Source organism: Amphiprion ocellaris, chromosome 3, assembly GCF_022539595.1.
Source record: "Amphiprion ocellaris isolate individual 3 ecotype Okinawa chromosome 3, ASM2253959v1, whole genome shotgun sequence".
NCBI classification, from domain to species: Eukaryota; Metazoa; Chordata; class Actinopteri; family Pomacentridae; genus Amphiprion; species Amphiprion ocellaris.
The window spans coordinates 21,598,952-21,611,746 of record NC_072768.1 but is presented as its reverse complement, the minus strand read 5'-3'; the positions used below and the strand labels follow the sequence as shown (position 1 = coordinate 21,611,746).

Sequence of the window (12,795 nt, the reverse complement as noted above, 5' to 3'; positions counted from 1 at the left end):
CTGTGCTGTCACAGCAGAAAGCCCTGTTTTCTTCTCCTAAACAAACGGCTCTGGTGTTGTTCCCCGTGTCTTATTTTTCCATGCCAGTGTCCAGTTTCACCCTGACTTTATCTCCTGTGTGTGTCTGGAACAGAGCTGAGCCAAATTTTCCATTCCCAGCTCTGTCACATATCAGTGGCCAGGATCAGTACATTTCTGACAAGCCCCTCAATGGTCCAAGGATCTTACACAGGTTCAGAAAGTCTAAAAATGCATGAAAAATGATTTTTATAGTCTTGCTGTAGGGAAAAAAACATTTAAAGGGTATTTTTAGCACCAAATTATTATACTCAGCTGCAGATTTTGTTTTATTACTGAGGCATGGCTGTCATACATATATATATATATATGTGTGTGTTTGTGTGTGTATATATATATATGTGTACATACATATATATATATATATATATACACACACACACATGTATACATGTATATATATGTATGACAGCCATGCCTCAGTAATAAAACAAAATCTGCAGCTGAGTATAATAATGTTTTACCCTTTGCGTGTGTATGTGTGTGTGTGTGTGTGAGATGTTGAACACCAACCCAGACCCCGTCTGGTCATGAGATTATAGCCAGATTAAACCTAAGCAGTATGAAATTTTAAAAACTGTATAGGAATTGTAACCGTGTCTATGAGACCTTTTTTGGATTGCTGCCGTGCCTTCCGTCCATAGCAATTTTCTGCTCAGCCTTTGAGGCCTTCATAGAGAGAGGAACTGCTTAATAACAGGCCTATTTACTCCAGCACAGCCTCTTCCAGCAGCTATTTTAAGCCACCACCAAACATTGCTGCAGTGGCAGTCATTCCAAAGACACCTCCAAAAATATTTAGCTCCTCTCAACCCAAGGCCAGAGGGACACAGTGAATTCGCCATTTCTAAGCCCAGACAAGTAGCTAGGCATATATGTTGTGCTATAGTGTGAGTACAATGCTGCCTTATTGAGGTCTGAGTATTCTACGTTGTTGTGGCTAGTGTGTCATCCATCTGGAGCCTCAGTAGATGCCACAGCATTGCTAACATATTGAGACACCATGACTCGTGCTGGAGCTGCCAACACAGATGGTGCTGAGCAATGGATCAAGCCAGTTGTAGTGAAAATGTGTAACCAATGTGATTGTATTTTCACTTTCTACTCATACATATATGTATTTAATAAAAATTATATTTTTAGTGCTGTATCTTGGGGCTGGTTGATTCAGGTTCAATGGCATCACCTCTGAAAATACAAATCCTTCTTAAGTACAGAGGAAATATCTTTAACTGTGTTTTTTCCCAGTTCAGGTTAGTATATATAATATCAATTTGGTGTCTTTTATTAAAGTTATAGTGCTGTATATGGCTGCAAGCATTTAGAGTCGATAAATGGCGTTTTCTCTTGTTGTCTGATTAAATCTGTAGTGTACTGACCATGCTTGGTAGAGATCTCTCTCACTGCCTTGCAGATCCCAGTGTCACCCTTACATTGTTGACAAATTAAAGCTCGTGTGTAATTAATATCACTAATAATAACCATTGCATTTAAATGTACCAGGACCCTGTTATTGTGTATGTTGGCTCACTGATATGACTTTTTGGGACTTCTTCAATAGAAGTGAGGCAGTTTTAATGTAATTAGTTCCACCTTTGTCTATCCAACAAGCTCAAATGCTTGCTGGGGAAGAGATCTGTTAGTGCACGGAGTCTGCTAAGCTTGTGTTAGTCTTAGCAAAGCTCTGCCCAAACAGAGGCAGTGGTAGAGAAGTGAAATTGTGAAAACAGGGTTGCTGGTTTGAAACTGGCATCTTGCCTTTGACTTTTATTACCACCACTTTGGCACTCTTGATCAAAGTCCTTAATGCTTAATGGCTCAGTTGAAGCTGCTCAGTGAGCAATTGATCCAGTTGGTTGTAATAAAGCCAGGCTCACACTGTAGGAGCTTCTGGCCAATTTAAACCAGGTTTATGTCTCCTGACTATTGGAAAACATATCTGGTCTGGGGATCTAAAATTATGTTTGGCTCAGGATATTTGGGTTTACTGATCCAGTCCTAAACCTCCCACACTGCTTGCAGATTCATCTGGGGTGCCCTAACAATTTCAAACAAGTTTGATATTACGAAGTTAAAATCGGGATGGACACAATTATCGTAGAAGTGCCCGTAGCAGCAGACACTGTTACCAAGCAATGGTAAGCGTTCTTGTCTTTGAGGCTACATATATTAAAACTGATCATTAAAATGTACAACCTGAGCTAACATCTTCCCAATGATTTCCTCATCAGACTCCTTAGACCTGCTGCTTTTTTCTCTCTGCAGATTATTATTGGCATTACAAGTTGCGGCTAGACAGTCTTTATTTTGTTGCCATCTGCTTCCCAGTGAGATCATGTAAGGTAGTGCACTGCTATCTGCTCCCTCTGGCACAATAATCTCAATAGTGTCTTGTATTATGAGATGCACCAATGTTTTCCCATCCTGTAGTGTGTATGACTAACATTATTGTTAGGATTTTAAAAGGCTCTATAGTGTGAACCTGCCCTCAGCTGCTTGTGATGTGACTGAGTGTGTACAACTGTGTGACTGAGGTAGAGCTGTAAATTTCTACAGTTAGAGCTTCTGCACTGCAGTGGTCCACCCACACACTCACTTCTCTTGCCTGATTAGACCTCTTCTCAGTCTGCGTGGGTGACACAAAGTAGCTTCACTACATACATAAAGGATCATCTGAATACTAATATCACTTGTGTTAGGTGTTCAGTGTTTAATAATAGCAGTACATAGGCATTCATTGTTGTCAGTGCACTGATTTTGACAAGTTTTGCTGGTTCTAGTCACATAGTTGGGAGGGTCTTGGCAAATAGCTGCCCCTTTCCTTAGTCACTATTGAAATCGAAAATTTCCCCGCTACAGGATCAATAAAGGTTTAATCTATCTATTGTGTTACTCTTGTGTAAGTTATTGGAAAGAATTTGTGATGAAGGAAATTACTTAAAATAGGCAAGATGTTCAGTATTTTCTGGATTTAAGAAAGCACCCTAAAAGAAATTGTAAGATCTGAAATAAACAACTCTTTTCAACTTTTTACTGTACTTTATACCTTTTTCATGCCCGTATCCTAGCAACCTGCCACCAGCAGTGTTCTACTTGAGTCTGCTGTATTTCTTTAGCCAATAGAACATGGATTGCGCTTAATCACCGACAAATAGACACGTAAGTGATATTTGTTGTGTTGTTTCAGTTACGAGAAGTACTTCCTGATGTGTTCCCTCACCCACAACGGCAAAAACTTGTTTAAACCGGTCCAGTCCAAGAGAGTGGGCACATACAAAAGCTTCTTCTACCACATCAAATGGGACGAACTGTAAGTCCTCTCCTCTCCTCTCCTCTCCTCTCCTCTCCTCTCCTCTCCTCTCCTCTCCTCTCCTCTCCTCTCCTCTCCTCTCCTCTCCTCTCCTCTCCTCTCCTCTCCTCTCCTCTCCTCTCCTCTCCTCTCCTCTCCTCTCCTCTCCTCTCCTCTCCTCTCCTCTCCTCTCCTCTCCTCTCCTCTCCTCTCCTCTCCTCTCCTCTCCTCTCCTCTCCTCTCCTCTCCTCTCCTCTCCTCTCCTCTCCTCTCCTCTCCTCTCCTCTCCTCTCCTCGCCTCGCCTCGCCTCGCCTCGCCTCGCCTCGCCTCGCCTCGCCTCGCCTCGCCTCTCCTCTCCTTTCCTACAACATTGTGCTGTTTATTCTGTCCCTCCATGTTGCTGATGCTACTCTTGTGTCCCAAAGCATCAATTTCCCCATAGCAGTAGCTGTGCTCCCACTGGAGTCCATACTGAGCCTGACTCTGTTTGGGGTGCTGAACCAGAACGCCAGCGGCTCTCCAGACTCCAACAAACAGAGGAAGGCTCCAGAGCTGCTGGGCAAAGTCTCGATGCCCCTCTTTGACTTCAGACGGTGAGAAGGTCCAACCAGTCAGCTGTAGCTACACTGATCCTTTTGTGTTTTTTTCTGTTTTACACATTCATATTATATGATAGAGATTCCATCCAAACTTGTCCTAAACAGAAAGGAATTGGTAAAGGTATCCATACTTTTTAATCGTGTTAAAAACTAAAAAAGAAAATTAACAAACTTGGAATAAACTATGTTTTTTGCAGCCTGTAACATCTATAGAATGTCATTGAAAGTTCATAAAACTTTACATCCTTGCCACAGTGTTAGAAACAGTTTCTGTAACATTACTTGCTCTTCTATTTGTTTTGTTGTTGTTTATTTCAGACTTTATTTTGCAGGGTACTAGCCAGGGGCAGCCGGCTTTTGTGTCTGTGGACATCTGCCCAGGGAGCTGCTGCTGCCGCTGGCTCTACAGGCAGCCGCAAGAGGGTACCTGCAGAAAGAATTGTACTGCAGGTTGGTGTAACTGTCTGAAATAGCATCAGTATAGATGTGTGATAATGATGCATTAATACCAGCACTTGTGCTAAAAAAACTATTTTGAAATTATCATAGATACAGTCCAGAAGTATTTTGGTGCTTACATGTTTTTTTGTTCTTTTCTTTATGCTGAATCACAAAATTCCATTCGATAAAGTCATGCATACATTATAATATCAAGTCTTAGCTTTAATTTGAGTTTGTTTGCATCAGTTTAGAAAGAACTATGTGTTAGATATTTAGAATCATTGTCCTGCTGAATGATAGAATATCACAGAGTGAGATTTGAGGATTTTGGTTGACTGATCACATATTGCTTCTATGAATATAGATTTTCTGCTTTAGAGGTTTGCTTCTTGTTAAGAAGTTTGCTTTTGTTATAAAGTCTTCTCTTGATCATTGATGAGGAAAAATAAATGGCACCATCATGTAGTACATTTTTGAGCTGCTGTGTAGCAGTAAAGGAAGTCTCTTCACTGTGCAAAAACCTTAGTCTACCATGTTGACATTACCTGCGTTTATAAAATATATTCAACTGTTGATACCTTTGGACTTTGCATATTTGCATATTCAACTTTTTACTCATAATCTTGACATAAAACTCACACTCAATCTGAATGGCGGCTCACAACCCTCAGTCAACTGTGAGCCACATGTGAGCACAGAATATGAAGAACAAAGCATGTTTACCTGTCTAAATGCTAAATACTTTTGCTAAAAAATAATATAAAGAGTGCACGAGTGGTACAGGTATATGCAAATATTCTTCTTAATTTACTTTTAGGTCAGGGGAATAAACTGATTCCAAGTCTGGTGTTTATGTTACCATCAGGTGGACTTCCCCAGCTCAGCATTGGATATTTTATACGTTGGACCCAATGAGGCCGCCAGCCCAGAGCCCCACACTCTGGAGGAGCTGGATCCTGACCTCCGACGCAAACTGGAGAAAATCTGCAGCCGAGCTTCCAATTTTGGGTAGGACAATCTTCCCATGTTTTTAAAACTATAAAAAGGAGACTGCAATGCAAAATTCATAAACCGCTTCAACAACTAATGTGCCAGCTTTTTGTGCTGTTTTCAGCTAGAGGAGTTTGTAAGGGGAATTTGGTTTGCAGAAATTATTTCAAATGAAAGCACTGATATCAGTTAATGCCACTTGAGAGGTGGTCTTAATGTTGTTCAGCCTGATGTGCAAAACAGATGTGCCTCTTGTACAAACACAAGAGACTGGAAGCAGAGTGCTAGAGAGTGGACTAACTTGCTGAATTTAAATATGAGCATCTGGATGAGTCCAAAGGCTAATATGTATTTTTCTTTTCAACATACTGCCATGCACATAAATGAGTATCAAGCCGTGTATGTGAGTTTGTACAGGAGTGTGTCAATTTCTCATCAAATTGAATGTATATGCTTCCAAATTATAATTATAACACACTGGCTGCCGGTTGGGCTCATACAAAAATGACATGGCTTAGAGTTATATGGGTTTTTATTTTTCTTAAAACATGCAGAGGAACATTATTTTAAGGTAAATGTATCTCCTTCAGCAGTCAGCTTTTTGACTTTCTCTCAGACCACCCAAAATCAGTTTGACTTAGTAGATTTAAGAAGAGATTTTAAAAGATGCCCCTGACTTTGCCAGCCACACATCTCCATAAACGCCTGTATGTTGTCTGCTCCAGTGTGTCTGTTCTCTTCCAGCTGCTCCCGGCCTAACTAAATGCTCTCTAAATGCCTGCTGCCAGCCAAATCTCCTCTCCACGCTGCCAACATCCATGAGACTCAACCGGCACTTTAGCACAGAGCCCTCTCTCACTGGGCTCTCACCGCCTGTTTTCTGTCCTGCCCATTCATTTCTCCAGCCTCTGAGCACAGGAGTTGTGGAGCTGCATTTCCAGTGATATGTCATGTGTCGTTTTTGTGCGTGTGTGTGTGTAGTAGTAGTAGTCTTTCCCTTAAGCAGACATTTAAATTTTATTGCTAGAGGAAGGTCAGATACATGTGGGAATTTAACCTCAAGATTTTTGTTTAAAGTGCAGCTTCAAACATTGACATAGTGGCTCATCAGAGGACTGCTTGTGCAACATAACACAGGTCTCACGATATGATATATGGCTATGTTCTTTTGCCTTTATTTGTTCCTTTATTTGTTCAGGAAAGGTTATCTGAACACTTAAGCTCTTTTATGTTTTCTTTCTTCTGTTTCTTATATTTCCAATTAGGTACACATTTACAAACTCTCACACATATTTTCAAGTTTCCTCAATAACAAGATGGTGATGGTCCTTCTTGTGGGGTTTATATTTGTTGTTTATGTGTACTTTGTGTGTAGAATTCATTGCTCACTTTGGAATATGTGGGATTTTACTGAAGTGGTCTTTCTTTAGTCTGGTCTGTTTTAATCATTATTGTTGATCCATCCCAGGTTAACTCCTCTTTTGGAGTCCCCTTGTGTGTGTGTTTTTTTTTTTTTTTTTTTAGCTTATTTTTACAGTGAAACTGAAAGACTAAATAAGAAACATCTGAGTTAGATATGATGAATAAATCAGGTAAAACAATTTGCTGGGGAAAGTTGCATTTTTTCATGTAATGTGCGTCTTTCTGTATTTTTAAGTAAATTTCAAACCATGTTCCCTCCTTCTCTGGTCTGTTTTCGCTCCGTCTCCAGGCTGAAGCGGGCAGATCATCAGCTCCTATGGGACCATCGGCTCCACTGTCGGAGGGACCACCCTAGCAGCCTCCCTAAGGTGTTGGCCAGTGCGCCCAGCTGGGACTGGGCCAGCATGGCTCACATCCACTCCCTGCTGCACCACTGGCCTGCCCTGCCCCCCGTCATTGCGCTGGAGCTTCTTGATTCAAAGTACCCACTGTGCACAATACTTACCTTGATAGAATATAGAATATGCATTACATTATAATACAGTGTAGAGTTAATGTAATACGTGTGTTATGTTTTTGTTTGTTGTCTGCTGTGTGTCTAATTGTAATGTTTGTTTGTGTAGATTTGCAGATACTGAGGTGAGAAGTGTGGCTGTTAGTTGGATTGAGAAGAGCAGTGATGATGAGCTGGCTGACTACTTACCACAGCTTGTACAGGTATAGCAAACAAAAATTGCACACACACACTAACACACACACTTATATATACTTTATTAGCACTTTTAAAAAAAACTCTTACTCACTTACTTGTTTGTTTACTCCTAAGTTTCTGATTCACTCATGATTCATTCAGTTACACTGCAAAGTCACTTTTCTTTTTTTTGTCTCTTCCAGGCTTTAAAGTTTGAGTGTCACCTCAAGAACACCCTTGTCATGTTCCTGCTGTCCAGAGCACAAGGCAACGTCAACATCGCCCACTACCTCTACTGGTGAGTCTGCGACATTGAAACAAATGCAACCAGTCAACACAGCCAGACAAACATGTAAGATGAAATGCTGCAATAAATCTTTTTGTTCACTGCTAAAGTAAATAAACCGGCCTCCAGAGCATATGAAGAAGAAAAATGGTATTTCAATTAGAGCTGAGCTCTTAAATGCATATCGTGCAAATATGTTTACTTTGCTGTAAATGGCGTTATTTATCAGACCTGTGTAGAGCTGCAATGAGTAATAAATTAATTGTGAAATTATTTAATAATCAACTAAACGGTTTCAGTAAGAAAAAAAATCGAAATTGTCTGATTCTAACCCCTCAAATGTATTCATTTTGTTGAGTTGCATTTTCTACTAAATTTAAAAAGTTTTGTTTTTCTTACTCTATGAGAGTAATCCGAATGTCTTTGAGTGGTGGACGAAACACAATATAAATTAAGCAATGAAAATTATCAGCATCTTTTCTAATAGATTACTTGACAATGACAGCAGTCTTAGGTGCAGCCCTAAACCTGTGCTGTATTTCTCATTTGTCTGTGGGGCTAGCTGTCTCACCACAGGTTTGCCTCAGTTCCTGTTTTCTTTTGTTTAGGTTGTTAATGTTACTTATTAAAGCATATTTTTAAAACAATCAGTGCTGAGGCTTTCAGAACAGAATGCTGTAATTGTAGCCTACCTATTGAGTCCAGCTCCTAGAGGTGTTGCTGAGATGCACATTCAAACTTTTGCTATAACAAAACTTAGCAATTGTACAACGGCTAGTTTATTTCGATACCAGTGAAAGCATGAAGGCAAGTTCAAATGCAGGAAAACATTACACTTAAATTTAAGCTGTTGCGATGTGTGTAATTGCTGCAGGCTTCTGAAGGACGCTGTGCAGGATCCAGCCTGGGGGCGGCGCTATGAGCGGGTGCTGGGTGCCCTGCTGTGTCTGTGTGGAGGCAAGCTGAGGGTGGAGCTCGAGAAACAGACTCACCTGGTCACCCTGCTGGGAGCTGTGGCAGAGAGGGTCAGACAGGCCGGGGGATCCACACGACAGGTCAGTCTGTGTGTGCATTTGTGCTCAAGACCAAATAATATGTGGCTCTAATTGTGTGTGTTTGTCTGTATTCACATCTATGTATGTGTGTGTATATTTTTGTGTTTAGGTAGCGCTGCAGGAGGGTCTTGAAAACGTTCAGAACTTTTTCCAGAGAAACAGCTGCCGGCTGCCGCTCAGCCCCAGTCTGGTGGCAAAGGAGCTAAACATCAAGGTAACACACAAGCACAGTTAGACAGTAGCATCACTGCAAGAAGTAGCATTGCTACAAGAAGCAGTTTTAATAATTTAGGTAGCTTTCTCTGGTGGTAATCAAATATCTTCTCAGCAGCTTATTGATCAAGTAGTGCATTAGCGTCCACACAAGCTGCATTTTCCAGAACATTTCTGGAGCAGAAAGCACAGAACAGCTTCTAATGCATTCTGAAATTAATCTAAGGATCAGTGTACAACGCTACCATGAACATACATGTAGCCAGAAACACTTCCATGTGACCGTTTCACTACTGGCCCATCCTTAGTGCTGTCTGCCAACACCAGCTATGTGCTTTATTAACTGTAGGCTGCAGATTAATAAAATTAGATGGCAGTCATGTCAAAAAAAAAAAAAAAAAGAAAATCTGATTAATGTAGCAGGGCTGCACTGTAGCTCGGTGGTTAGCACTGTCGCCTTGAAGCTAGAAGATCCCTGGTTTGCGTCTTGCTGCGTGGAGTTTGCGTGTTCTCCCTGTGCATGTATGGGCTTTCACCGGGTGCTCCGGCTTCCTCCACAGTCCAAAGACAAGCTGAGGTTAACTGGTAATTCTAAATTGTCTGTAGGTGTGAATGTGACTGTGCTTATTTGTCTCTCTGTATAGCCCTGTGTTAGACTGGTGACCTGTCCAGGGTGTCCCCTGCCTTCACCCTAAGTCAGCTGGGATAGTCTCCAGCCCCCCCACAACCCTAATGAGGATTAAGCGATTTATAGATAATGGATGGATAGATGATTGATGTAGCAAACAACTTTTGCCGTGTTGGGCCCTACCCTCAGTGTAGTGAAGCTGTATTTAATGTAGGATACCCATTGACTGGGTTCGCTTCACTGTCCAAGTGCCTTCTGCAGCACTACACACAATTCATGAGTAATGAGAAGTTGTCAGTTTTGTATGAGCAAAAATTAGAGTCTCTGCAGAATTGGGCTGGTGTTTAGAAATGTATTCAGGTCAATACACCTTTCACACCGCACCAGATAAAACTGATTTACAAAGGATTGCCTGTTCTGAGCTCACAACATTACCACAGTATAGAAATGCATAGCAGAAGAAATAAACCTGGATTGAAGTTTTGTGCACGAAACAGGAACAGCCACATAGTCTTTCTAACCTCTGAGGTTAAAACCACTGAGAAAACGAGCTCATTAAGCTACAGTTTCACCAAAATATGAAACACATGCATGCCTGTATTCTCAAATATAATACAGATATTTACCACAGATAACAAGATGCCCTACATGGTATATTTGAACATCTGCATGCACTGTATTCTCATAAATAATAGGACTTGACACAAAAGGTATTGTGGGAGAGGACACAGGAGTGTGTCTGAATCATCCTGGTTACCTCTGAGGTTCAGCAGCCTGCAAAACTCAGTCTGAATAGAGGCAGTTATAGTTTAAATCCTACTTTAATGTAGACCTCTATTGCAATTTTACATACATGCATCCCACATGGATATGATCAGACAGTTTGTCTGAGTTCCCTGTACATCTAACCACATCAGTGTGAGTTTAGGAGACATAAAGTGTTTTCTGCATGTGTCTTTACTCAAAAACAATTTGTCATTCTACTGCAGTCTTTGTATGGCACAGTGATAACAATTTATGTCTTCTGGATGGTTGAAACAACATGATCAGTCTTTGAAGCATCTTACAATAAGTCAAAGGAATATAATAGAGGAAACACAAGACTAGGTTCTTTTAAAGTGTGTCTGAAAACAGCATAACAGTGTGATGTAGTGCAAATAAAGTCATGTTGCTTGTGTTTGTGTGTAGGCCTGTTCCTTCTTCAACTCCAACGCAGTTCCTCTCAAGCTGGCACTGGTCAACGCTGACCCGCTGGGAGAAGAGATCAACGTTATGTTCAAGGTACTGCATGCACACACATTATTGAAAATGAATCTACTGAACAGAAATTCCAACAGTATCTGAGAAACAATTCTTGTGAATCTGCACACACGTTCAATTAGTTTGAAGTGGGGAAATGTCATCAGGTTCACCCAAGCTTGTTGTGACCAACTGTTGTTTACAAGCTTCTCATCTGAATGTTGCACCCCCTGGTGGCTGAAGTGAAATCAAACCAGTGTTAACAAAAGTGCATTGTGTTTGTGTGATGTGCCTTTCTGTTTGTCTCTTTCTGCATCAGGTGGGGGAAGACCTGAGGCAGGACATGCTGGCCCTTCAGATGATTCGCATCATGGATCGCATCTGGCTGCAGGAGGGGCTGGACCTCCGCATTGTCAACTTCAAATGCATCTCTACCGGGAAGGACAAAGGTAGCAGACAAACACATATGGGCACACTACATTAAGTCAACTTTTAAATGTAAATTTATAATCAAAGTACAGACATGTTGTAGAAACTTCCGACTAGACCTTTTTGCCTGTTAAGTTTAAAATGGCCAACGAAAGAATAGTTTTTTTGTTTTTTTCACTGAAATGCTGCTTTATTAGAAGGATATATTCAGTTGCTGTCACTGGTGGCACTGACTGGACTTATTAACCCAGTCCTGTCATCTAACTAAACTGTTAAAATTGTAATCACAAAAAAATAGTTTGGGGAATTTCTATCTGCTTTCTCCTTGGTTGACTGCTTTGGAGGGACAGATGCCACTGTTCCACACATGGTGCTTTGCTCCCTCGACTTTTCTCTCTCTCTTTTTTTTATCCATTGTTTCATGTCATTTCATCAGCCGCTAGTATTCTGGTCATCAGCACTAGAGTTTCTAGCATCCTCACCATTGTTTCCTAGACCATGTTGTAAAACAGAGATACTGAAACATTGAGCTTTAAATGACTGTTAAGCGCACATCCATGTAAAGTCATGGAAATGTCATTCCACTTTGAGAAGATGCCAGTTTGACTTTCTGATCATCCTTGGCCATACAGTACATTAGGAAAGATGAGCTGCACAGAGCTTGCATGCGTTCTTGTGTTAATACAAGCTTTGCTGTTCAGGTATGGTGGAGCTGGTGCCGTCCTCTGACACCCTTAGAAAGATCCAGGTGGAGTATGGTGTCACTGGATCCTTTAAGGACAAGCCGCTGGCAGAGTGGCTCCGCAAGTACAACCCTGCTGAGGATGAGTATGAAAAGGTACACACAAACGATATGCTTGCACTTGTGTGTTTGAAGGAGAACAGCTGTGAAGCTACCACTCCGGACCCATGGCAGCTGTTGATGAATTGCATACGAAGTGAAAAATGTAATCCTATCATGCAGTTCAATTTTTTATTTTTTTGTGCATTATTCTGTTCCCTACATACTGTAGCTATTTATCTCAGCATAAATCACATCCATCCTGAATCTCAGTTACACCACAAGCTGCTTTTTAATGTCTTATTATGGAAAGAAAAGGCAGAATTATGAAAGTCATACTGTAGGATTCCTTTGATAAACGCACACGGTTGGTGTATTATTGAAGTTTATAGCAGTCGCAAAACTTTGTGACCTTTGCCGCTTATAAATGTGAAACCTTACTCCCAACTCCCAACCTCTGACCCTAACAATTTACTGCACAAAATCTGACCCTGAACTTTAGCAGTCTACCAAAGTCTCAAGAATATTTTCCAGAATCCTGGTGTTTGCTTGAAAAACATGGAAAACATGGCAATCCCCTTTGCAGTCAAGTTTCAGCCCTCCGTGACAAAAATATTACACAGAAATATTGTAAAACTTGCTCAGTAGCCAAA

General features: G+C 41.0%; 1 protein-coding gene across 1 annotated transcript in view; it reads left to right on the top strand.

The window, feature by feature from the left end:
• Window positions 1-12,795, top strand: part of pik3c2a (phosphatidylinositol-4-phosphate 3-kinase, catalytic subunit type 2 alpha) — a 51,143-nt gene that overhangs the window by 27,101 nt on the left and 11,247 nt on the right. Inside the window, exons 12-23 of the mRNA XM_023288273.3 lie at window positions 3,266-3,388; window positions 3,794-3,961; window positions 4,300-4,417; window positions 5,274-5,416; window positions 7,110-7,301; window positions 7,444-7,537; window positions 7,715-7,809; window positions 8,672-8,852; window positions 8,962-9,066; window positions 10,882-10,974; window positions 11,252-11,381; window positions 12,063-12,199. Coding sequence (XP_023144041.2) covers window positions 3,266-3,388; window positions 3,794-3,961; window positions 4,300-4,417; window positions 5,274-5,416; window positions 7,110-7,301; window positions 7,444-7,537; window positions 7,715-7,809; window positions 8,672-8,852; window positions 8,962-9,066; window positions 10,882-10,974; window positions 11,252-11,381; window positions 12,063-12,199 — 1,579 coding nt within the window. The remainder of the gene's footprint in view (window positions 1-3,265; window positions 3,389-3,793; window positions 3,962-4,299; window positions 4,418-5,273; window positions 5,417-7,109; window positions 7,302-7,443; window positions 7,538-7,714; window positions 7,810-8,671; window positions 8,853-8,961; window positions 9,067-10,881; window positions 10,975-11,251; window positions 11,382-12,062; window positions 12,200-12,795) is intronic.